General features: G+C 36.4%; 2 protein-coding genes across 2 annotated transcripts; both read left to right on the forward strand.

The window, feature by feature from the left end:
* Positions 1-1,722: 1,722 nt before the first annotated feature.
* LOC110885976 (polyadenylate-binding protein-interacting protein 9) lies at positions 1,723-4,959 on the forward strand. Its single transcript, XM_022133721.2, has 10 exons — positions 1,723-2,623; positions 3,354-3,464; positions 3,548-3,592; positions 3,687-3,759; positions 3,854-3,966; positions 4,058-4,117; positions 4,208-4,255; positions 4,342-4,410; positions 4,484-4,545; positions 4,616-4,959. The coding sequence occupies exons 1-10, from the start codon at positions 2,225-2,227 to the stop codon at positions 4,671-4,673; spliced, it is 1,038 nt and encodes a 345-aa protein (XP_021989413.1). The 5' UTR covers positions 1,723-2,224; the 3' UTR covers positions 4,674-4,959.
* Positions 4,960-17,271: 12,312 nt separating this feature from the next.
* Positions 17,272-24,060, forward strand: LOC110885978 (E3 ubiquitin-protein ligase DA2). Its single transcript, XM_022133722.2, has 9 exons — positions 17,272-17,430; positions 17,523-17,740; positions 17,835-17,886; positions 22,044-22,086; positions 22,177-22,258; positions 22,326-22,440; positions 22,561-22,633; positions 23,413-23,473; positions 23,557-24,060. The coding sequence occupies exons 2-9, from the start codon at positions 17,546-17,548 to the stop codon at positions 23,878-23,880; spliced, it is 945 nt and encodes a 314-aa protein (XP_021989414.1). The 5' UTR covers positions 17,272-17,430; positions 17,523-17,545; the 3' UTR covers positions 23,881-24,060.
* Positions 24,061-26,660: the final 2,600 nt, after the last annotated feature.

Consider the following 26,660-nt stretch of genomic DNA (forward strand, 5'->3'; position numbering starts at 1 on the left):
GGTTTTTAACGAGGTAGCATCAAGCGTATTATGTTAATAACCAAGGGGGAGTGTTATGAATATATTTATTATTAATGTGGTTATCAACACCAAAAATAGATTAGCTTTCTCTCCAAGTTTTATATACCTATATATACCACTATTGTATCTCATTGTAAATCATACCTATTAATAAAATAGCAATCCCTTTCTCCCTTCATCTCTACTATATTGTTTTGCTATTAAGTTAGTTTCACAACAATAACCATATAGAATATTAGATTTTAATAATCTTAATTAATCGTTGTTGGCCGCCAACAGTTTTAACTTCAAAAATAACCACTGAGGGTCCAAACTATTAACATATTGACCTCCAATGGACCCTAAGTTTTTGCTACAGCCAAAAAATGTCTTCCGGTCTACTAGAGTTACACTCACTTAACATTTTCCAGTCTCCGGTCATCGGAAAAACATTTTTGGTTGGAAAAAAGTTCCTAAAGGTCCGATCTAAAGTTACAAAGAGGTTTGAAACGAAAATGTTAAGTTTTCTAGCAAAAAAAAAATTCTAGCGAAAAAAGAAGTTTTTCGGCGACCTCAATAATTGGAGTTTTTACTAGAAAAAGGTTACTAAAGGTCCGTAATAAGGTTACAAAGAAGTTTGGGACGAAAATGTTGAGTTTTCCGGCCAAAAAGGAGTTTTCCAGCCAAAAACGTTTTTCCGGCGACCAGAGACTAACGGCGTTAGGGTTCTGTTAATCAGGTTCCATTGGAGACCAATATATTAATAGTTATGACTACTAATCATTATTTTTGAAACTGAAACTGTCAACACAACGAATAGTTTTGATTATTAAAATCTAATATTCCTAACGATATCAATACATACACAACCATAATACCATAATATCATATAACAATTTAATGCCATATACACAACCATAATACCAGAATATCATATAATAATTTAATGCCATAAAATATATAACTCTTTCCCTTTTTATGAAACCATTGTAAGGCCAGGGGTGAGGTATAACGTTCCTAGCTAAATCAGCGAAATTAGCGCCCTATAGTGCCCCGAAGCCATTCCTTGGGCGCCAAAAAGGGGGGGGGGGCGTCATTAAGTCTCCGCCAGCACACTAACGAGTGCTAATGGCATCTGCAGGTGGGGTCCATTGTTTTCAACCAATTTGCATTTTCTTTTTATATTTTGTTTAATAAGGGGCTTGAAAACACACTAGTGGCGAAGCTTGAGATTTCGATCAAGGGGTCGAAAACGTATATACCAAAAATTCTATAAAACCAGGGGGTCAAAAACGTGTATACCCAAAAATTTCTTTACGAAAACCACATACTCTCCACTAACAAACGAAAAAATCGAGGGGTCGGCCGCCCCTTCCGCCCCATAAAGCTACGCCATTGAAACACACCGTATAAGTTAACGATAAAGCCTTCACTTACATGGTGCATTAGGCCGGAGGGTGTGGAGGCGCCACCTATGCCACCTCAACGTCTATAGCGTCTGATGGCGTCACCACCCCACACCATGGTAACAAGGAAGAAGGTGAGTTGCAGGTGGGACCCATATTATTTCTTTTAATATATATATTTTTTAATTTTATTTAATAGAGGACGTTATCCCACACCTTACAAATGATAAAACCTTCTGGCTGACGTGGATCTGCATTGACGATGTTGTAGGGTGACACACCTCATAGCCTTATGCCTCTCTAAAAAACAAGAAGAAGGCGAGTAAACGCCAAACAAAAAGCCACCTGTTTCTCTCGTAGAAACCCACCACATTCTTGTGATCAAATTGCTCAAAAAACCTTTCTCTTTTTCACCATTTCAATCTTCACTTCTATCCATTTTCTTTTTTTACAATTGGGTCTGTCTGTCTGTCTGTCTGTCTATAAAGTGAGAATCTATTCTTCTTAGCTATTTTTGCAACCTCACAGATGACACAAATCTGAACAAAACCCACCGTTTCTTTCTTCATCTTTTCCAAATCAAGAAAAGATGAACACTACAAACCTTGCTTTCTTCATCCGCAATTTGCTTCTTTAATCAACATTTATCTTTCTTTTTTCTGGGTTTTGATAAAAAATTGATCTTTTTTCTGGGTTTTATCAAAAATTTGATTTTGTTTTCTGGGTTTTGTTAACAATTTGATTTTTTTTTTCTGGGTTTTGATAAAATATTGTTTTTATTTTCTGGGTTTTGATAAAAATTTGATTTTTTTTAATCTATGGCTGCTGGTCCTGAAATTGGTGTTGAATCACCCGATCAATCTCCACCGAAAATTGAGGTTTCTGTGGTCAAGAGTGTGGATAGTGAGAGTGTTGATTTCGTGAATTCCGATGATAATAATAATAATAATAATAATAATAATGTTAATGGGTCTGTTGTTGAGACCAAAAAAGGGTCTGATTTGGGTCCAAAATCAGAAATGAAAATGCAAGAGTTTGTTGATATGTTGTCATCTTTGAAATTGAATCCCATGGCTAAGGAATTCTTTCCTTCATACTCGATTATTGATCGAAATCGTGATCAATCCGAGTTTGCAATCAATTACTTTGTTCAGCAGCCTGGTTATTTCAAGAATTATCATGAAAATGGGGTTGAAGGATACCCTAATAATAGAAGGGTATCTCTTTATTCCTAGAATTTGTTCTTATATTTTTGCTTAATTGTTGTTGTTTTGATATATTGAAATCTGAATTACAGTTGCTGTTTTTGATTGATGGGTTTCTTTAATTTCTTGAATTTGTGTTATAGTTTTATTAAAAGAATACTGTTGGTTTAATGATAAAAAGATGGGATTTTTTAGATTAATGTTGTTTATGTGTATATCAGTCTTGTTTTGTTTGTTTCTTGATTTTTAATTGTCAAAAAGGAAAAACTTCTTTGCATCATGTGAAAATTGAGTTCGCAAAGAAAAAAGACGAATGAAAGATCTTGAATTGTGATTCTTTATATAATCTTGGATGGTACATTTTAAGCGCAGAAAGCATGTGTTGTGCTATAACGTTTATCCGATATGACAGGAGTATTAAGCTTTAATTCATTTAGATTATGTTTTGTCGTGTACATGTTCGATAATTTGATTATTTTGTCGCTTTTGTAGTTTGTCGATAGATTAAAGATCACATTTATGTTTGCTTAATTGCTTCTTTTATCAGTTTGGACTTACCTGATATAGCATGATTCATATATCTTTTAGTTAATTACTTTGTGGATTATCTATTTGACTCGTTTAGATAAATGGTTAAACGGGTTGGGTTCGGGTTTATACAGTTCTAAGTGTGTCCGCCAACCTGACATGATTATTTCCTAATTCAATCGCTTACACTTTCAAGTCATTTTTTTAAATTTAGAGGAGAAATAGCTATAGCAACACTCGGCGACTGTCCAATGGGAGGACCTTCAGGGCTCAACGAGAAGATAGCATTAAGAGAACAGTTTACGTCTCAGATATCGATCACAATGTTAGTCAATTACAAATTTTAATAATGTACCTTTTTTGTCATAGAGTTCATGTTATTTACTTAAAAGGTTTTTTTTTTAACAGGTCACCGAAGAGCAACTTGCTGCTTTGTTTAGTGGCTATGGGCATGTAAGTCAGAATCTTTATCTTCAGTAAACCGATATCTTAATTTTTTTTTTTAATTATATGGTAAATATAAATTAAAAAACGGTTTACTATGAAGGTTTTGGATTGTCGAGTTTGTGGCGATCCACATTCACGTCTCCGCTTTGCATTCGTTGAGTTTGGTGACGAGAGTACGCATCTTGTTTTAATGTCTTTTATTTTTTTTTTAATTTTATTAACCAGTGAAATGAACAACTTTTAAAAACTTACGTATATATGTTGCAGACTCTGCACGGGCCGCACTTAATCTTGGCGGTACAATGCTTGGTTTCTCTCAAATTACTGTTTTACCCTCAAAAACCGCCATCCTTCCTGTGAATCCAACCTTCCTCCCCAGGGTATGTAGGTCTTATTCACAATTGTTTTAACATGGTACTTTTTTTTACTTATTTTTTTATTTTTTTTGCTGTTCCGGCCTTTGGGATACAGTCGGAAGATGAGAGAGAGATGTGTGCGAGGACAGTGTACTGTACAAATATTGACAAGAAGGTTCGGAACCGCTTTCTTGTTCACATCTAGTTTCAAATCAGTTTTCTACTCCATCCCGGAATAAACGAACCTTTTTTTTTGTATTTGCAGGTTTCTCAAACTGAAGTCAAGAATTTCTTTGAAACAAGATGTGGCGAGGTTAAAACAACCCTCAACGTTTGAATTTTCTCACAAGTTTTTCATTGCTCGTGGTGCTAACCGTTATTTAACTTTTTCGCATGAAGGTGTCTCGCCTCAGGCTTTTGGGGGATAATGTTCATTCAACCCGCATTGCCTTCGTTGAGTTTGTTTTAGTAAGTTAAACTTTTATTGCATATGATGGGTGTTGTACACTTGCTAATTATCGTCTTATAAATATTTTTATAGGCAGAAAGTGCAATTGTGGCACTTGATTGCTGTGGTCAATCGCTAGGAGCACAACCGATCAGGTATGGTTTAATAACTGCGCGTTTTTATTTAATTGTGTTTTGTTAATATAAATGTATTTTACATTATCAGGGTGAGTCCTTCAAAGACTCCAGTGAGGCCTAAGGCTGCTCGCCCGCTTTCGACTTAACTAAATTTCAACGGTGTGAATCAGACATCCTATGCATCCATGAGGGAGCCTTTGTTCTCGTTACTTTCGTGATGTTTTTTCTTTCTTTTTTTTTTTTAAATCGGGCCATAACTTAAGTAGTGTAATGAAGTCATGCAGCTTGAAGTTGAGAACTTGCTCTCTGTTTACTTGCTTGTGTCATGTTTCATGAGGTCCATGCTTAATGATGGTCATGGTTGGTAGATGTTGACTTCTGGGTTTGACTTGGATGGTTATATGGTTCGGTTTTTTGTGACGTTTTTCGATCCATGATATGGTTTTGCGCCTGCTATGTTATATATCTGTGGGTTGGGTCGGGTCGGGTCGGGTTGGGTGAACAAGTTTCATACTAATCCTATTTTTTTAAACAAGTACTCGATACTTAAATTCCAAAATAAACTTAACTTAATCATGATGGAGGTTAGATTTTAAGGCAATTGCTTCCGGATTGTGAAACCGAGTTTAACACTCACCATCTTCATTCCCTTAAGGATTCATTAACTAAGCGCTTCTTGTGCGGTAATTGGGAGGTGAGAGAGTTTAAAAGGCAAGGCTACAAACTCTTCGACCCAAACTCGAGATGTTGGAAGATGAAAGAAAGTGAATTGGTTGATGAGTTCTCGGGCAAACTTAGTGGGATCGCTACAAGGTTTAAGAGTCTTTGAAGATGAGGTGGTTGTGAGAAAGTTGTTACCAAAGATGTTTTTGCAAATTCTTGCTTCTATTGAGCAACAATTGGAGGGAGAGAATATGCCACTTGAGGAAGTTGTGGGAAGATTGAATTGAAGGCCTGTGAAGAGAGGATCAAAGATCTTGATGAGAAAGATGATGATCCAGGTAACTTGTTACTTTCGAAGGAGTGGCAAGAAAGAACCAGAGGATGAAGTGACTCGGTTGTTGAGCCGGGACCGGGTGAATGTTGGGTTAATTCTAATTTTGGGTGAAAAGTGGAAGAAAGCAAAAGTTAAAGGGTGGTTAGACCACCCGTAGTGGAGTTGTTTTTGGCTTTTTTTCCCCAAAAAGGCCCAAACACGCCCCTTACCCACCCCCTTGGGCATTTTTTTCAAATTTTTGGTCCCATGCGTTCTTAAATCCACGCCTTCCTTCAATTTTTTTGGCCAATGACAACACACCTTCCCAATCTTTGGCCAATAGCATTTTGTATGGCTTTTATTTTTATTTTTTATTTATTTCTATTAGAATATAATGACTCACAAGATTTCAAGCCCCACTACACCCATTTTAATATAATAATGCCTCACTATGCCCTTTTGCTGACTGGAATGACACGTGTCGCACAATGCCCATGGGTGGGGGCATTATTCATGCTCTCCACTACACATGGTCTTAGGTTAATTCTGGGTGAACTAAATTAGAGATAAATGTTAGTTTGATTAAATTCTTTAATATATATTAGTTTGAGTTGGTATTGGTTTAGGATAGTTTGTTTCCAAGTTATTAGTTTAGCATAAGTAGATTTGTAGGGTTGATGTAATATTTGTGGTTTTGATTTCTTAGTGAAACACTTTGTGTCTAATATTGTCGATGGTGTTCTTTGCGTTTTGTTATTCCTCGATCTTGATTGTTCCAACAATAAGGAGATCCAATTCTCCAAAGAACATATACAAAAAGTGTGTAATTAATAACACTAGTAACAGATATAAAAAAGTGTGTAAATAATAATACTAATAAAAATAATTCTTAACAAATGGCAAAATCATAAAACATAATATAGACCAAAAAGTTATTTAATTGTATATTTGTATGTTTATTTAGGATTAAAGGGTGGACCATCCTCTATTTACCACCCTATATGGTGTGGTGATGTCCATCACTCATCCTCCACCATGAATCAAATTTATCAATTTCTTCAAAGAGGCTTGAGATGAGCTTGGATATATCCATGCTTACTACGTATGGAAGAGGGCGATGTACCATGGGGTCCATGTCCCTCGTGGCATTTGATGAGCCTCACCATAAGTCCCATACCACATAGCCTTTATTCATTGAGAGCGTTTAGGAAAGAAATAAGTTGGGTCTGCTATAGAATGGACGGTGGGCATGTGCCCACCATAAGTCCTTAGTATATCCGCCAATGTATATGTTCTATCATATATCTCATTCCTTACCTTTTTTTATATATCTTTTAATAATTTTAATTTTCAAACATTTAAATAGTAAAATAAATTTAAAATATTAAACTATTAAAATATAACTTTTGCATAATAATAAAATACAATGAAGTACAAAATATTAGAAAATAAAACTACACAATTAAAAATTATAACTACATTATTAACTAAAACTACATAATTGAAAAAAAATATATATACAAGATACCTAGTCTTCTTCGACACAACCAAATCGCCATATATGTTCCATCAAATCCGCACGAAGGTTGTTGTGTGTGTCTCGGTTGAATAGCACCCACATATTTGACTCTCATTGAGCTTAATCAATTTCTTCAACATCCTCATCAATGTCGTTTTCATCGTATTGACAAAACGCAAGACCATCATCTTTGAGAATCATGTTATCCAATATAATACAAGCATACATTACGTACCTTAATATTTTGTTGACGATGTGCATGCCATGTTATGCAGTATGTGTTATTGTTTCTTTAGAACACCAGATATCTGTTTCACATCATTTCTTGCAGATTCTTGGCATACTTTGAACTTCTTTCGTTTTTCACCTTCTAAAAATGTGAAAGATTTGACAACTACTATGTATTCAGGGTATATTCGTCAACAAGATAATACCCGTGCTTGTATTCCATGTTGGATCAGTTCCGTTTAGACATAATGGAAAACATATAAACATACCTGATTGCAGCAGTACAGGCCAACATAGAATCCAGATGGAGACACAGCAATAAGGTTTGACATGATTGTCAGCTTGATCTGGTTCCTCCTTAGGGTGCAATTTAATGATGGTGATGAAGAAAACCGATAAAGGGTAATCGGCTATGGAGAGGAGGCGATTTGATGTTATGAGTAATTAGGTTATGTGTCTAACCATAGAACCTCTACATAAGTCTCCTTATATATGCACCCAGGAGGAAACCCTAATTAGTTAATAAGGGTAATTAGGCCCATCAACAATTACCAACTAATTATTTAATAGGATTGTTATATATTTTGATCCATATAATGTAAATGATTATAATGGCTACTAGATTAAATATAAAATAAATATATTTAATCTTACATTCTCCCACTTAGCCGAGTAATCATTTACTATGAGTATTAGATAAGCCTGATCAGGAGTTAACACTCATTTTAGCCTTAAACAAGTACTATAGTAGAGAAATACAGCCGTTGAATCATTATGCGACTCAGGACCCCCATTAGTCATACTATAGCCTTAATTTAAAACCTAATCGTCATGATCAAAATATGCATAAGCCCTTTGTTTGATTTGTAACTTTATTTGTCTATATGCCATTATGTCGACTTGACATATTCTTAGAGACATACAAAATCAAACTGATGAGGAAAAATTAACTAATACTTAGTCATTCATAGTACGATATGCAATTGCGCATGGCCGTTAAATAATACCCGTCTATGAGCTCTCTTAATAAGACTTATGGGTAATAGCCCTTCAGTTATAGGATCCTTAAGCATATCATGAATGTATTCGATACAAAACTTAGTTTCCTCAATTCGTTCATAAACGAATAATTAATTGTGTATCGAAATTTAATGCAGCACCTCTTGAACTGTTACTGTTCAAGGAGTCATGGTAGCTGACTTTATCACACTAAGTCTTCAAAACATTAATTATATGGAGTTAATAAACTTATGAGCCACTGATAAATTTTCAACAATATTTAGTGACGATATTATGTCATTATAACTTAGGTTGTTGATATCAGTCCATTATGACTCCACCATGAGATAGGTTTTGTCTACTGACATAAAGATATACCCGACATTACATTTTGTCATCTTTGAACATTACAAAGTTAAAGTAATAAACCGGTTTTAATTCTCACTTCTTCTTCAAATTGTAGTCTCTCGTTTCTTTTAAAGATATTGTAATACTCCATTAGATGCTTCACGTTAATCTAGACGTATCTAGTGTGTTGCAATGTGAGTATATCTAAACGAGTATAGACTTAAACTTACATAAGGCTTCCAATTAATGAAGCGTAAATAAATAATCTCATTTATCCTATTATCCTCTAAAGGAAGAGCAATATTGTTTGTTACATATGTAAGGACCCATTTAATGTTAAACTTATGGAACGAAACTAATGTCCCATTGGGTCTATCTCGGTATGTTATGATATCAATCACGTAAGAGATATCTCTGAGATCTATTATATCAAAGTTTGTGTTAACAATGCTTTGATTTATGTAACATATACTTGTCAAAAGAATATCATCTATATAGACAAGTTTAATTTAGTTGCTCCCACTCATTTTGAGGTAGGTACATTAATCCACTTGATTGTTGATGAAAATAATTACTCTAAGTTTTCATCGCATTATGATGTTTGCATTAACCTATACATGGATTTTATTGGCGTACAAATAAAGTGTTCTTTTACCTTCAGTTTGGAACTTTCAGGTTGTTTTATGAACATGTAAATGTGTCAGCCATTTGTTAAGGAAAATTGTTTTAATGTTCATCTAATGTAGCTTTAAACTATTATAAGCTACTAGAACATTGATGATCCTCAAAGAAATCTTTGGTAATTTATCTCTTCCTAAGTATAACCTTTGACAATCAATCATGCTTCTTAGTGTCTTAACGCTTATATCAGGATTTGGTTTAGTTATGAACACTCTTAGGTAATTCAATCAAATCCCAAACGTTATACGAACACATAAAATCAGTTTTACTAGAAAACTGTTTTATTCCATTTAGAAGATTAATTGACACTAATGGCTTAATTTGAAGAGATAGGATCAGTAAACATTTCCAAAATCCATTTCAACTTCAGTTAGGGAGGTTATGTAATCATCAAAGTTAGTAGGCTTTTAAACCTAGATGACCTCCTGAGTTGATTATTAGGTTTGTTAGAAGTTTCAGTTTTATGGATTAGCTCTTGGTTAGGTTGCTATCATTTTCATTCTAAGTTTGTAAAAGTTGGTGCAGTATGGTGTACAAGAGGTGTAATCGGAGTTAAATTCAGAGTGAAATTTAATGACACTCTTCCCCCCGCCTCTTGTATTCCTTGCAAATCATGATAAGGACTTTGACTACTCCCACTGACCTTAGAAATCTTTAGGAACTCAGCATGCTTAGGGTCAATATTAAACGACTAACAAATTCTAATAGAGAAAACAAATTAATGACGTCAGTTGTTGTAGTTTATCTTGTTGAGGATTATGTTAGTTTAGGTAAGAAATCTAAGTGTGCCCACAATTAAGCAACAATGAAACTTTTGTAAGAGTAGAATTAGATTTTAAGGAGGCAAGTATTGATGGAACAGTGTCATGATGGAGCAGTGTCTTGTACAAGACGTGTAAATTTAGGTAATGTAAAATTTTCACTCCCCCACCTCTTGCAACTATTGCAAGTTATTATTAAGACACTTAATGCTCCCACTGATCTTTAATATCTATAGAAATGCTATAAGAGAAGTTTCAATGAGCTACGTGACGTGGGAACCTATCATATAAACGTTAGACTTTATTTGATTTCTTTAGTGTCCAGATATCATAAGAAACTTTAGGGACATATTTAATAGAAATCTTATTAAGTATGTATATGAATATATTTCTTCTAAGACCATGGGCCATATGCGACAAAATTTAGATACAAGTTGATAGTCTTTTAAATGATAAATGAATTATGTCTGAATATTCCATTAGGAATAAGTTCCACGAATGTCAATGAATGACTTATGATGGACCCATACTTATTCCTTAAGCCAAGTAATATTTAGGGCTGTAACATCATGATTTAAAATCACTTAGAATGAGATTGGATGAATAATCATCCTCATTAACCATGTCATGATTTCTCATGAATTTTGGTTATAATGGATGAGATTTATAAGTCTCATTTTCCTTTTGTCAAATTCTCATTTGCATGATAACAAAAGTTGTGAAAATGTAAGGTATCATCTAGTTTCATCTTAGTAATGTTTCTATCCAGATATTGAGAACAAATAAAATGAGAGTTTAAGGTAAGTGTGACTTTATGCTGACTATGCGAACCTCACAACCTTCATAACATTGCTTAATTATGATACTATATTCTGATTAAGCTTCAGAATATATAAGGTATCGAAAGGCGTTGTTAGAAGACTGCCTATTATGGTTCTTATAGCCTTAACAATTAATTTTGTCACTAACTCTCATGTTAGTTATTTGTCGAATTCTGGTAAAGAAACGTATGGAACTAGAGTCAACTAATCATGTGTTGATTGGAATATTAAAACTATCAGACTTAAATATCATTAGGAAATGACTACCTAATTAACTTATCCAACTGTTCTTTAGAGTAATGGATAGTCGTGTTGGTTATGCCTAGTCTAATGGCATAATTATGCAGTGAGATTTTCCCTTGAAGAACCTTAGAGTTGGGATTTTGTACTTGTATTTTGTCTATGGACCTTAGAACAATCCTCTTTTAAAGTTTAAGTGGCTGTAAGGTGAGTAACAACTTATTTTCCAGCTTCAAACATTTACTTCCTTGTACATATGTTGCTTATCAACACACTCATTATACTTTGGTACTTTTTAGTGTTATAGTTGATTTATAAGGCATCAAATTGTACAAGTGAAAATCTTAGTATGTAATGTACTGGAAAAAATGTACTTATTTTCATACGTAAGCCCTTAACTTTATGGGTCATGGTATTGTACATTATAATATATTCACATACACCACTTAACTTTATAGTTTAGAATTTTAAATGAAGGCATGCATCTTAGGAGTTCTAGTGATTATTCCACAATTATAGATTAGTCTTAGGAAAGACTTAATCTGGAATAACTTTAGTGATAGCAATTTATGTTAGAGAGATCTTGATTATCATGAGAGACATCATGTTTGATTTATCCTAATCATCATGCTCTACTTTTCTTCTGTAGTGCTTTATCAGAAGAGAGCAATAGGATTATCGTCTCTTAAGAGATAATCAAGGATTTAATTTAAGAGCTAATTCTTATAGAAACTTTAAGCAAAGCATATTAGATTTAGGAATTAGAGTGGATGAGATATAGATTTATAGAAGAAAATTATAGTGAGTAAAATTATGGGTACTAAGAATAAGGCAGACGAAATTATTATAAAAATTAATTAAGGATCATTAATATAAGGATCATTGTGTGAAGAGGTTGTGATATGTCTATTACTAACATCAAAATAATAGACTTATTTAAAGTTCTACTTAAACGAAGACAAATCAGCTTTGGCCAGAAGTGTAATCATTTAAGCATGTGTGCAAAGTGGTTGTAACAAATCAGCTTTGGCCAGAAATTGAGACAATCACTTTAGTTATGCACTTGTTAAGTATGCCATCTATGAAGGAATTAAATCAGCTTTGGCCAGATATTAAGACATTCATGTTTATGATGCACACTTAACATAGCTTTCGTAATACTTGGATGATAAGTAGATGTATCAAATCAGCTTTGGCCAAAAATGATACATCAGAAGCTCATTCAAGTTAAGCCATTTTGGTTTTATAAAACGTTATTTGATCCTTATTAATTAACTAAGTAATTACAAAAACCAATTATTTAGTAGCAAACCACCTATTAGCGCGGATCGAACTCCGCGGTGAGTTCGCTGGGGGGTGCAGGGGAACAGCGTGCCCCGAGCTAAATCTTAGTTCACATTAAACAACCTAAAATAATGAGGTTTCGAGTCAGGTCTCGAGTCAGTTATGAGATCTCGAGTCAGTTATGAGGTCTCGAGTGAGATCTCGAGTCAAGTCTCGACTCAGCTTATAACATTATGAGGTCTCGACTCATTAATGGTCTCGAGTCGCAACCTCAGTGTCTCGAGTCGTAATCATGGTCTCGACTGCTGTGAATTATGAGATCTCGACTCCTTATGAGGTCTCGAGTCGCAACCATGGTCTCGAGTTGTGACCTTTATGGTCTCGAGTCGAGGGTCTCGAGTTGTGACCTTTATGGTCTCGAGTCGAGACCTTTTTCTCGAGTTGTACAGATTTAAGCCCTTAGTCGAAACCTCAGTGGTCTCGAGTCGAGACCTTATGATCTCGAGTCGAAATCGTTGTCTCGAGTTATAAACATTTGAGAACACTTATGATTTCGAGTCGAGTTCTTGTGGTCTCGAGTCGAGACCTTTGTCTCGGGTGGTTAAAACTTATCTCGAAACTTCTGTTACAGCTATTAATGTGAAAACATAACCGAAAATTTGAATTGTTAGGGATTTTGAGATATGGTTTCCTGTTTTAGTGATGATCTAATTTTATCATAATATTTCGAAAATTATAATTAACTGTTTTTTCGAATAAACTTAGATGATAAAATTGGATCAAAGCAGGAAAAACAATCAATAATCCTAATTACATTCCAAAACATAAAGGAATTTTCGAATTTTCCTAAGAACATGATGAACCCTAAAAAATAAAACATAAATTCTGGAACCCGAAACCTGAATTTTAAGGCCTTTTAAAACAGATTTCGGACATCAATATTAACCATATGATTTCGAGTGAACTTTTATTATCCTTTTTCAGAAAAAACAATGATTTCGGCACATATGACTCGAAACCAGCCATGAATTTTATTGAGTTTTCTAAACGTATGTTTTCCAGATTTCAATCCCAGAATAATGGATACGAAAACAGAACTGATTAATCAACATATGCTCTGATACCACATGTTGGATCAGTTCCGTTTAGACATAATAGAAAACATATAAACATACCTGATTGCAGCAGTACAGGCCAACATAGAATCCAGATGGAGACACAACAATAAGGTTTGACATGATCGTCAGCTTGATCTGGTTCCTCCTTAGGGTGCAATCTAATGGTGGTGATGAAGAAAACCGATAAAGGGTAATCGGCTATGGAGAGGAGGCGATTTGATGTTATGAGTAATTAGGTTATGTGTCTAACCATAGAACCTCTACATAAGTCTCCTTATATATGCACCCAGGACGAAACCCTAATTAGTTAATAAGGGTAATTAGGCCCATCAACAATTACCAACTAATTATTTAATAGGATTGTTATATATTTTGATCCATATAATGTAAATGATTATAATGGCTACTAGATTAAATATAAAATAAATATATTTAATCTTACATTCCACTCCTAAAACCATAAACGAAGAATTGAATCCCACTGCGTTTATGATGTCGTTGAAAACCGCCAAATCTATAGATCATGTGACACCATAGCTTCTAGCATTATCTTTTCATGATAAAATCGCATAAACCGACCTCACCATGCTTAGGACAATTATGCTATTGTCAGTGCATACAATTTATGCTGCCTAGCATTTCAGGGAATCCATGTTTTGCTTCATGTGCTTCATACAAATTTTTGATGTCACTTCGTGTTGGTTTACAATTTTTTTTCGTCCTCCTAAATTAGACATTTTTTGACAACCATAATAAGACTTTAACCTTCGTCATTTAGAAATGCAAAACCTTATCTTCTAGATACCGCTGAACTAAAAGCCGTTGATATTAGTTATTACTACGTAATAAAATATATTATTAAGAGGTAAGGGTATATATGTTAATTGAAGATAAGTTTTAAACTTCTTTAAATTAGTTAACAAATTATCATTAATCGAAATATGAAACGTCATACATTACATCTACTAGTATAAAACACTGCAAGAAAATGACGATAAGAAAACGATGAACATTTCACCAAAACTGAGGTCATTGTTTCCAAAGGAAGTATTGTAAAAGACAGCGGAGAAACCAAACGTGGCAAGTAACGAATTCAATTCCATTTTTAAAATTTAATCACTAAACCATGTGCATTGTGCAACATTTTAGAACGAGTCTTAATCTTAATTTACTCATATTAACCATTCATACTTGCATACAATGTTTTAAAATCCAAAATTGGATGTAGATGTAAATCTGGAACGAATGATAGAGTGATGGAAGTCTGGAACAAGTCACAAATGATGGATTGATTTGAATTTTGATCGAAGGAGATAAAATATTAAAAGTCGTTATGTTAAAGTTGAGAGTAAACATGAAGATGGGCCGATAAAAAGTAAAATCCTAACCCAAAAACAGACCTGAGCCGGTACCGTATAATGGTTCAAACCGGTATACCGGATTTTACCGGCGATACAAAGTCGATGCCGTTTCTCCTACTTACTGGGGTGTTTCGAACCTGATTTAAATCCAAAAACGGTAATACCGGTATAACCGGATGGTATTTACCGGTTTTTAAAACATTGCTTGCATATGCCCAAAATTAAGTTAACACTTATTTATATCGTACTATAATAGATAACTTCGGAGAATAGTATAACACTCTTAGACTCTTAGATCATGAACTTCTGGATTTAAATTCTACAACCAAATATTACTTAAAGTCTTAAATAACTATTTGAAATTAGATATTTCTAAATAAAAAAAAAACAGAACTATATGATTTAGTTTTTTTTTAAATCAAATAAATACTTTCACTTTGAAAATTTAAATTTAGATTCTTTAAAATAATAATAAAATAAAACTTGCACTTGAAACTAACTGAATTTTGATTTCTAAAATAAAATAAATAAATAAATAGTGTCCTGACAAGTTGGTCTAGTGATTAGTCACTCGAAATCTCTTTGTGAGGTCCCAAGTTCAACTCTCACTAGCATTACTTTGAAGGAAATTGGTGGTGACAATGAAGTTTAGAACTAGGTTTCTCGGGAGGTTGCCAGTTTGAAACCGAGCCGAACCGGGTTTTACCGTATTGGGCCTTCAGGTGGGCGGGTTTTCTCCAGAACTGGAGGCTTGGTGGCTTGGGTATGCATTCAACTCTAACCCTTATGGAGGAAGGGATGTATTTGCTCCGTTAAGGACATCCCAAAATACTTATACAATGATTTAGTTGGCTGTTCAAAAAACTAAATAAATAAATACTTTCACTTGAAACGGAGCTTAATTTTCCTTTTGTAGAAATCACAAAACATTTTTAAGATGAGTAGTGGGTTTAGTATTCTTTTCATTTATATATTATGGTTAGGTATTTCTTAGGCAAGGAAGATATGGTCAAATATTTGGTGGTTAATCAAATACAATGCGACATATATATTAATAATCACATTCAATAAAATATTTTTTGAGTAAACTGCCATTTTAGTCCATGTGGTTTGGTCACTTTTACCACTTTAGTCCAAAACTCAAACCTTTTGCATCTGGGTCCCTGTGGTTTCAGTTTTATTGCCATTTTGGTCCAAAAATGAAATCAGTTCATATTTGTCTTATAAAATCCTGCTATTTTATCCTTTTCCACAGGGGCAAAATGGTCATTTCTTTTTTATAAATAAATACCAGATTTTATAAGACAAATATGACCTGATTTGCCCCTAAGGAAAAAGAGAAAATTGCAGGATTTTATAAGATAAATATGACCTGATTTTATTTTTAGACCAAAATAGCAATAAAACTGAAACCACAGGGACCTAGATGCAAAAGGTTTGAGTTTTGGACTAAAGTGGCAAAAATGACCAAACCTCAAGGACCAAAATGGCAGTTTTATGATATGGTAAACGATTTTTATTAAGTGAGAACAATGTGTAATAATATGGTAAACGATTTTTATTAAGTGAGAACAATGAAAAGTTTTATGAAAATTGAATTTTAATAATCTAAATTATAACCAACTCATTATATGTTTACTCATAGTTGTGCTATGTTTTAAAGACTTCACCTGGTTTTGGATATATTGGTAACTTTTGTTTTGGAAGTTTCCATTGTACATAATGAACTTCTAGTCTAGTATATAAACTATATGCCAAAGAGTAAATCTAACGAACGAGACCCTTGGGTTTGAGGTGTTTCACCACATATCGAAAAACGATTAGTACCCCTATCCTAGGTTGAACACGAAATCCGTTCGTTAATCTTCAACCCCTATCCTATATAAGCATATATGAAAATATGGCAACAAATTTCGCTATCCTGTTAGGGACCATCTATGTTACTTTTATGTATAAGGGTATGCGGGGCACAATCGGTGACCCCGAGCGGGGACCGATTTTGCCGATAGGGGAGGTGGCGCCATTCAATCGGTGAGTGAGAGAGAGGGATGAAACCGGTGGGGAGGTGCCGATTAGAGGAGGAGGAGAGAGGGAGGTTATGTCCAATCAATGGTTTTCTTTTCTTTTTTTTTTTAAATAAAAAACCAATTCACCTAATAGGGGAGTGCCGCCATCAAAAAGGGGTATTAGGGGAGTGTTAGAGGGGAGTTGACGTGGCACTTTCTGGTTGGTTATGTGTAAGAGGGGGGACTCACCTAAGAGGTGAACACCCCTTACACCCTAAGTTTGGATTATTTGTGTAATTTCTCAAACTTATGGACAAAACCAAACTAATTTGAACACACCAACTGACCATTCCTATTCTATATATGATATTGAATGAGACAGTGTTATTCTGTTTTTATTATATGATCAGTCAAGAAATATTGACAACAGAACAGACATTCGTACAAAGACTTCCGGTCTCTATGTATCAAGTAAATCATCACAGAAAGTTCTGATCGTGTTCCTTATTGTCTTGCTATCTATCCCTACTTATTACTCTTTCATGTTCTCCACATGTTAAGGTTTCTTACTCTATCTCTATGCAGTATGTTAATAATGGCATTGGATTACCTTTTTTTCAATAAGTTTTTCTCGTTTGTGTACGAGGTTATAGCAACAATTGTTGATTGATTCTGAATGGGGAATAAGTTGGGACGAAAGGGACATCTTGTGGACGAGAAGTACACCCGGCCTCAAGGGTTGTATGAACACAAAGATGTTGATCACAAGAAACTTCGTAAACTAATACTTGAATCTAAGCTAGCTCCTTGTTATCCTGGTGCCGACGATGACTGTAGTTTTGATCTTGATGAGTGCCCGATTTGCTTCTTGGTTTGTGTTTCTGTTCGACTTCATCCGAAATCTGTTGCTTGAGCATGTATTTCTGATGCATGTATATTTATTTCTGTTTGCTTTTTTACTTCAGTATTATCCAAGTCTGAATCGTTCAAGATGCTGCATGAAAGGCATTTGTACAGGTAAAGATAATGATCTACTTGTGTTATTAAGTTATAAAATAAATATTTCTTTATTGAAACAATATGAACCTTGATCCTTTCATTGATACCCTTCACAATATATAATACAGAGATATAGGCTAAATATGGACATAGAATATTTACAATAATCACAATATAATCATGCCTAATATACGAATGCTATTACACCCCCGCAGTCGAAGCGGGAGGTGACCGAATGCTGAGACTGGACCTGAAATCTTCAAACAAAACCCGTGGTAGACCTTTGGTAAATATATCTGCAATCTGGTATCGGGACGGCACATGAAGAATACGAACATTTCCGCGTTGAATCTGCTCTCGGACAAAGTGAATATCCAACTCTATGTGTTTGGTGCGTTGATGCTGAACAGGGTTGCCGGAAAGATAAATAGCGCTGACGTTATCGCAGTATACCATAGTAGCTCGTGTAAGCGGTAATGAGAGCTCGAGAAGCAGGTTCCGGAGCCAACAAATCTCAGCAACAACATTAGCCACCCCTCTATATTCGGCCTCGGCACTGGAGCGAGAGACAGTGGCTTGTCGTTTGGAAGACCAGGAGATGAGATTGTCACCAAGATAGACGCAGTAGCCACTAGTAGAACGTCTAGTGTCGGGGCATCCAGCCCAATCAGCGTCAGTGTAAGCCACGAGAGATGTGGCACGAGAAGGACCGAGAGTAATACCATACGAGGAAGAGCCCTTCACATACCGTAGAATTCTCTTGAGTGCATGCCAGTGATCAAGACATGGAGCGTGCATATGCATGCACACTTGTTGAACCGCATAGGTGATGTCAGGTCGGGTGAAGGTGAGATATTGGAGAGCCCCGGCTAAGCTGCGGTATAAGGTAGGATCATGAAATGGTTCACTAGGCGTGGCGCTGAGTTTGGTGTGCGTGTCAACCGGAGTGGCAACCGGGTTGCACGATTGCATCCCTGCACGAGCAATAATATCTGTAGCATAGGCCTGCTGAGATAGGAACATGGAGTTCGCGTGCCGAGTAACCGAGATACCCAAAAAATAACTGAGAGGGCCGAGATCTTTCATGGCGAACTCAGCTGCAAGACTAGTCAAGAGACGATGGCGAAGAGCGTCGGAAGAAGTGATAAGCAGAATATCATCGACATATAATAGTAAATAAGCTGTGTCACGACCATGAGTGTACGTAAATAACGATGCATCGCACTTGCTGTGATGAAATCCCATGCTGAGAACGTAATCTGTGAAACGTTGGTACCATGCTCTCGGTGCCTGCTTAAGCCCATATAGAGATTTGCGTAAGAGACAAACATGGTCGGGGAAACTTTTATCACGAAACCCCATAGGCTGATACATGTAGACTGTTTCGTTTAAATTCCCGTGCAAGAATGCATTGGTTACATCAAGCTGATGAACCGCCCAACCCTTAGATAGTGCAAGTGACAGAACAGTCCGAATAGTGGCGGGTTTAACAACCGGACTGAAAGTCTCACCACAATCGACGCCCACCTGTTGCGACCGCCCATCGCAAACCAAACGGGCTTTGTACCGTTCCAATGTGCCGTCCGACCTGTATTTATGTTTAAACAACCACATACACCTGACAATATTCATGTTAGCCGAACGAGGTACTAACTCCCATGTACCGTTTCTAATTAATGCATTAAACTCAGTAGTCATAGCAGACAACCATACCGGGTCTCGCAAGGCATCAATTGGGTTCTTAGGGATGGGTCGAATAGGAGATTTGGAAGAGGAAGTGGATAAGTTGAAGTGTTGTTTGGGCTTGGATATCCCGCTCATGGAACGGGTGTGGATGGTGCGAACGGGTTGGCTGGTGGGTTGGGATGGCTGAGCAGGAGGTATGGGTGGCATGGTAGTGGACGGACTAGTAGGGGAGTGGGCTGTGGGGCTGGTACGGTTTGCGGAGTGGGCTGGGATGTGAGTGGGGAAAGGCGGCTGGGTTGAGGGAATAGGAGGGGTGATCGGTTGGGCTGGAGTGGTGGGTTGAGGGTTGGGTTGGGCCAAAGGGTGGGGAATATGGGATGGGCCATTAGGTTGAGGGATGGTGGCAGGGGACGGATATGAGAGGGATGTTGGGGCGATGTGCGGACAGAGGTGGTGAGGGAAAGGCGTGTCAAGAAAATCATATGTAGGAACGGGGGCAATGGATTGTCGGAAAGGAAAGGTGGTCTCGTCAAACGCAACATGACGAGAAATGAAAATTTGGCTAGTGGTAAGGTCGAGGCAACGGTAGCCTCGGTGGGTAGGTGGATAGCCTAGGAAAACGCATGGGATAGAGCGGTTTTCAAGTTTGTGAATGGTGGTGGACGGTGTTAGCGGGTAACAAAGGCACCCGAAAACACGAAGGTGGTCGTAGGTGGGTGTGGTGTTGTAAAGTAATTCGGTGGGAGTGTTATGTTTGGTTTGTTGGGATGGTAATATATTTAGTAAATAAGTGGCGGTTTCGAGTGCAAAGTGCCAAAAATGAGAGGGGATCGAGGCATGGGCGAGCAAGGTCCGAATCATATTATTAATTGTGCGTATTTTTCGTTCGGCCTTGCCGTTTTGAGAAGATGTATAAGGGCAAGAGAGGCGATATAAAATGCCGTTGGTGGTGAAAAAATTTTGGAAAGTGGAATTAACATATTCACGACCGTTATCACATTGGAAGGTTTTGATGGTCGATTCAAATTGTGTTTTAATGATAGAAGCAAACTGAGAGAAAGAGGAGAAGACGTGAGATTTATTAGTGAGGGGATATGTCCACAAGAAATTAGTGAGGTCATCTAGAAATAGTACATAGTATTTATGGCCCGAAGAGCTAATAATTGGAGAAGTCCAAACATCGCTATGCACAATATCAAATGGTTTAAATGTCATATTATTAGACGCAAAAAATGGCAAACGTATGCTTTTCCCAAAAATACAAGATTGGCAAACATTATGCAAAGTTTTATGCGGCCACGGCCACGGTAGGAGTCGGATGGTGAACGGTTGTACTCGGTGGCAGGTCGGGTAGCTTGGGCGGTGAGGGCGGTAGAAGCAGTTTTGGAGGATAACAAGGCCTGCTCGTTCTTGCGGGTTTCAACCTGTATGAGTTGAGAGCGGGCGTTGTAGAACGAGGGTAGAGGGCGCTGTTGAGTGATGATGGTTCCAATGCCCTCGTACTGATCATTCAAACCGGCGATGAGTTGGAGAACAAGCCGTTCATCAGTCACGGCTGCATCGACATTAGCAAGTTGGTCCGACAGTGTTTTTAGTGCTTGACAGTAAGCCGAAATATTGGGGAAGCCGTCCAGTCGGGTATTAGCAAACTTTTGCATGAGGTAAATAGCCCGAGATGCCTTGTTGTCATGGAACAGATTCTCGATGGCCACCCACGCGTCATGAGCCGTGGACGTCTTGTCAATGATGGTGTGGAGAAGGTCATTGGAGATTGTACTATAGAGCCATTGCAGCACGATGGCATCCAAGCGGTTCCAGGTAGCCGAGGCGGAGGAGGACTCGGGTGTGGTCGTTTCAGGTTTGGCTTTGAGGTGGTCTTCGACAAGGTGAGCCCGGCAGTGAAGGGTGAACAAGGTTGCCCAGGATGAGTATTGACTGGACTCGATCTCTAAGGTGAAGGGAATGTGGGTTTTGATATTTGTGACAGTGGTCGCGGGGTGGATTTCAGACTTGATGGTGATGGGAGCGGTGTTCGAAGAATTAAGATCATCGTCCCCCATGATAGGTGTGACAGGGAAGGAAGAGAAATCGGGTAGGCAGGGGAGGGAGGTAGGCGGCGAGTAGGGTTTAGAGGAGAGATACCCAGACTCTTGATACCATGAAACAATATGAACCTTGATCCTTTCATTGATACCCTTCACAATATATAATACAGAGATATAGGCTAAATATGGACATAGAATATTTACAATAATCACAATATAATCATGCCTAATATACGAATGCTATTATTTATTACTAAATAATTATAGTTCTTTTATTATTGTTTTGGTTTTTATGAACATATTAGGTAATAATTAGAACCTACTTATTATTTGTTGTTTTTTAACCGGCGTTTTAGCACCCAATGTATCAAAAGTTTCTTGATCCGCCACTAGATGATAATTTTCAAATGTTTTTTTTTTTTTTTTTTTTTGCTTTTGGTTCAGAATGTTTTCTGCAGATGAAGCCTGATTCAACAATTCTGTCACAGTATCCTACCCGGTTTTTAACCGAAATCATATACAATGATATATGTTTATGTTCTTATGCGTGGCGATTTATATCCTTAACAATTTGAAGATGTCCCTTTTGTAAGACCTTTAATTATGCTGTGGAGTATAGAGGGGTGAAGACTAAGGAGGAAAAGGGGTTGGAGCAAATTGTAAGCATAATTTATCATTAATATTCTGTTTGAATATAGTTGAATTGGAATGTTTGATTGTATCCAGGAAGAACAACGGGTGATCGATGCGAAAATAAGAATGAGGCTGCAAGAAATTCAAGATGAAGAAGAAAGGATGCAAAGGAGACAAGATATGAGTTCTTCAAGTGGAATTATTGTTGGTATGTCATGATAAAGTAAATAACTTTTTAATTTTTTTTTTTTGGATTTTATGCATCTTGTTTGCTGTATTTTTCGGTTTTTACAACTGTTTTTATCTGTGATGTTGTCTTCTTCTGAAGGTGAGGAAATTGTTTCTACTCAACCGCTAGGTGGTTCTGTAGTTACAAATCCTTCAGGCACTTGGCAGAACAGGTACATGACTGATTCGACATGATATTAAACAAACGAGTAATTTTTGGGTAAACGGATTGCGTCATAGACGTGTGATCAATACATTAAACATCCGGTTAAAATCGTGGCTAAATAGGTTCAACCCGTTTATGACACATATAATACGTTTAAGTTTTCATGTTAAGTAGATTAATATTCAGCATGACATGTTTGTGACCTGCTTATTAAAACGACACAATTTTATAGTTTTATAAATAATCAAATATATTATAATTAGATACGGATTGCAAGTGTTGGTAGCTTTTATCTTATCCTATTAATTACGTCCTATAATTTCCTAACCACGAGTCATGCCAATAATCACGTTAAAAGTGCCATGTCGCATCATTTGTTTTATTCATATTTACTCGTGTTAAACGGGTTGTGGTGTGTCGTTTATGTTATTAAACTAGTTGCATTTAACCAAGTTAAACGTTTTGTGTCGTGTTGTGTAACCCTCTTGTTAAACACACGTCTGTGCTAGGGTTACAAAATGTCATGTTTGCTTAAGTGTGTCATGTTCAGGCTCAATAATCGTGTTAAACGTGTTGAGTCGAACACGACCCATTTAACACAACACGACACGTTGTCAGCTCTACAAAAGGCATAAAATCAAATTTCCAAAGCTATAAACCAGTCCATGAATATAAAAATTGGCCTTGATGTTCATAATCATTAGACCTTAGTTTAGTGAAAGTGTTTGACTATTAGTCAAGTGACAAAAAAGATCATGTTGACCCGAATCATGATTGTAAATGCAGAAATGATGAATTTGATCTTGAGAACATAATGCTTATGGAAGCCATCTGGCTCTCCTTTCAGGTACTTTAAGGTAACAATGATCAAGATCGTTAACCGATAAATACCTAAATCATCTTTTATTCTGTTATATTGGTGATCATTAGGAGGACATCAAACACCACTATAACTATGGTGATGCAGCACAACTAGCAAGATATGCATCAGAAGTTCATGTTTCAGCAGCTGTAGCCCCGCAGACTGAATCAACGTCATCCCCATTGCCTTTTGGTGGCCTAGCATGTATAATGGCAACCCTTGATCAACACCAAGCAGGGGTAGAATCGTCAACTTACCAAAGGAGTATGTCAATGTGCAACACGCGATATGAAGATTCGGTCACAATAGATGAAACGGACATGATTGATGGGAGTTTTGAAGAGCAGATGATGGTAGCCATGGCTGTTTCACTATCTGAAGCTTTGCAATAATGCATCTTTTTCTCCATGTGAATTAGAAAAGATGATTTCAGTGAATGTAAAAAATTGTTTGCTATTAGTAGTAATTGCAGGATCCAGCCCTTGGTGGGTCTGATCAATATGCATAAATAATTATCAGAATTTGTACAATCAAATTTTGTTCTAAAATATGCATCTTGAAGATTGTTTATCTATGGAGATTTTGGGAAACTTATAGAGACAAGGGGAAACTACAATGGTTAGTTCTATCAAGGGACCACTCAACGTTTTTGAAGTCCTAAAGTGACATGAGAAATAGGCTATTTTTATGAATTTCGTAGTTATCAAACGCCCTTTTGATCCAGGCTAGGGACCGACAATAATAAACTAAATTTACTAAATTTTAAACTATGATAACCACATGTTGTGTGTGTATTTTGTGTACATGATCAAATGTAACACTTTTAGGTAAGAATGTTGTGCATGATGGTAATTGGTAAGTGCCTTAAAACATATAGTTGTTTTGTTGAAGATTATCAATCTCTTCTGATGATAAGTTATGCTGCTCGAATTTCTTAGTCACATAGATGGTGCATATAGTTGTTGCAAATAATGAAATCGATCATATGGAAAATAGAATACAGTGATTTTGGCATAGACTTAACAGGAGCTACATCAGCGAAGCTTGTAAGTGGTATGGACATTCAATTCTGGTTAGACAGCTGGGTTGACTCACAGCCTGTCAGCCTCTTTACAAAAAATTTCCTGACTTATTTAAAGAAGAAAGAATTAAAGATTATTTGGTGATGGATCGATTGTCTATTAATACTGCTGGGCCTGTTTTTACTTGGGCCTGGGCTCGGCCAGGTATTGAGGTTGGCGGCAACAGTCAACTAAGACAGTTGATTGAATTGGTTAGTGGTTCTTGTATGGGGTTGGGTAAGGACAAATGGATATGGAAGTATGCAGCTGATGGCCTCTTCAATGTTGCTGGAATCAAAAAATATTAAGCTCCGTGAAGTTCCCGCTCGAGTTTTCAAGCGGAATAATTGGATCCCGAAGAAAGTGGCTATAGTGGCTTGGAGGGATGATATGTATAGATTACCGATCAAATGTGCTCTGTCTAGGAGAAATATTCCGGTACAAAATAATATGTGTGCTCTATGTGGAGATCATGCAGAAACTAGTGAGCATGTCTTTGTGGCTTGCCAGTTTGCGCAAATGGTGTAGCAGAATATAGCGGACTGGTGCAAGATCCCGCCCATAATCGCGTTTGCTCTCATTACATGAACATAGTTCCGGAGCGCCGAAAAAAAAGAAAGTGTTACACGCCGTGATTCTGGTGACTTTGTGGAGCCTTTGGAAGATTAGGAATGAGACAATTTTTAGGCATGCGATTCCTAATACTACGAGGATTTTGGATGAGACTAGAGCCATGGCTTACTTATGGGTTAAGAGTCGATCAAAGATGGTGTCAATGACGTGGGAAGATTGGTGTTGTTTTGATATTAATGGTTAGTTGTATGTAGCCTTAGTTTCTATTGGTTATTGTATAATTTGTATGTTTGGCGGGTAGCATCTTGCTGCAATTAATAAAATATTTTTGTCGGCCGTTAAAAAAAAATAATAATACTATAAGAGCTTCCACTTAGAGAATATTCCATGCTTGATTCATGTACTCAGCTCTCTTTTAGAGCTACAAGAGCTCTTCATAATGTTGTTTTTGTAAAAGAAACATAATCGATCATTCTATTAGATTTTAAAATAATGCTTGTATAAATATTAAGAGCATAACAAATTTACTATTATTATAAAATGTTTATTTAGCACACTAATAAGTCTAAACAAGGTGAAGTGCATGCAAATTTATCTAATTATAATAAAACAAAATTAGCTGCTAACTCTATATGTATGTAATTGTGTATAATAATAAAAAAAAAGCTTCTAACTCTATATGTAATACCAATTGTGTGTAAAAGCGTGGGTGCGTGTCGATTTTAGGTTAGCAAACCGGTCCTTTTGTATTTTAGGTTTGTTTAACCACCCACACAAAAAGCCTTATTATATTGATTAGATTACTGTTCAAGATATTAAAAGAAGCCCAAAACTATTTTTAAGCCCATAACTTATGATCGTAATATTAAAAGAAGCCCAACAATACTATTAAGTCCGCCCATATTCCTTGAATCCTTGTATTTATTTATTTTCATGGCACACCACGTTAAATAGGCCCATGTAGTGCAGCATGGATGTGGAATGCAAGCATCTTTAAGACTAACAATATGGAAGAGAAAAAAAGTAGGGAAGAGGAACGGGTGAAAGGTGTTGTGACTAGCATTACTATCCGAGTATTCAATTCTTGTGCAAACGATGTTAAAACAATCCAGGATACGTCGTTGGTGAGCACAAACATGTCTTCTTCTTCGGTCCATGATCTTATGACGCCTTGTTGCTCACATCAACAGCAAGCCTTGTCGTGTGACGATGATTGCTTGAGAAATGAATAGATCCAGATGAAGACATGTAACCTTCGAGTAAAAGAAAGTAGACGTGGAAGAAGCAAAGCATTGGACACCGGCGGATAACCATTTAAGACCTAATATCAACCCTAGTTTTTGCAAAAGAACATAGCCTTAATTTTGGTAATTACCTTCATTGAGTGAGTTGAATGAATACAAACTTCTTTTTGGATCAGGAGGTTATCATGGGCCGTTGGGCTCTAGCATTCTAGCAACTATCTATATTGTGAATCGTGTATTTTTGTTAGTGCATGCATCTGTCGACTTAGTCTTATATCGAGTCTTGTTCTAGAT

This window comes from Helianthus annuus, chromosome 10 (assembly GCF_002127325.2).
Source record: "Helianthus annuus cultivar XRQ/B chromosome 10, HanXRQr2.0-SUNRISE, whole genome shotgun sequence".
Taxonomy (NCBI): Eukaryota; Viridiplantae; Streptophyta; class Magnoliopsida; order Asterales; family Asteraceae; genus Helianthus; species Helianthus annuus.

Excerpts from the sequence above, each read along its gene's own strand:
- LOC110885976 (XM_022133721.2), top strand. The coding sequence starts at position 2,225 with ATGGCTGCTGGTCCTGAAATTGGTGTTGAATCACCCGATCAATCTCCA. Across the intron at positions 3,967-4,057 it reads ATCCAACCTTCCTCCCCAGG|TCGGAAGATGAGAGAGAGAT; the intron begins GTATGTAGGTCT and ends TTTGGGATACAG. Across the intron at positions 4,256-4,341 it reads TTGAAACAAGATGTGGCGAG|GTGTCTCGCCTCAGGCTTTT; the intron begins GTTAAAACAACC and ends TTTCGCATGAAG.
- LOC110885978 (XM_022133722.2), top strand. The coding sequence starts at position 17,546 with ATGGGGAATAAGTTGGGACGAAAGGGACATCTTGTGGACGAGAAGTAC. Across the intron at positions 22,259-22,325 it reads AAAAGGGGTTGGAGCAAATT|GAAGAACAACGGGTGATCGA; the intron begins GTAAGCATAATT and ends GATTGTATCCAG. Across the intron at positions 22,441-22,560 it reads TTCAAGTGGAATTATTGTTG|GTGAGGAAATTGTTTCTACT; the intron begins GTATGTCATGAT and ends CTTCTTCTGAAG.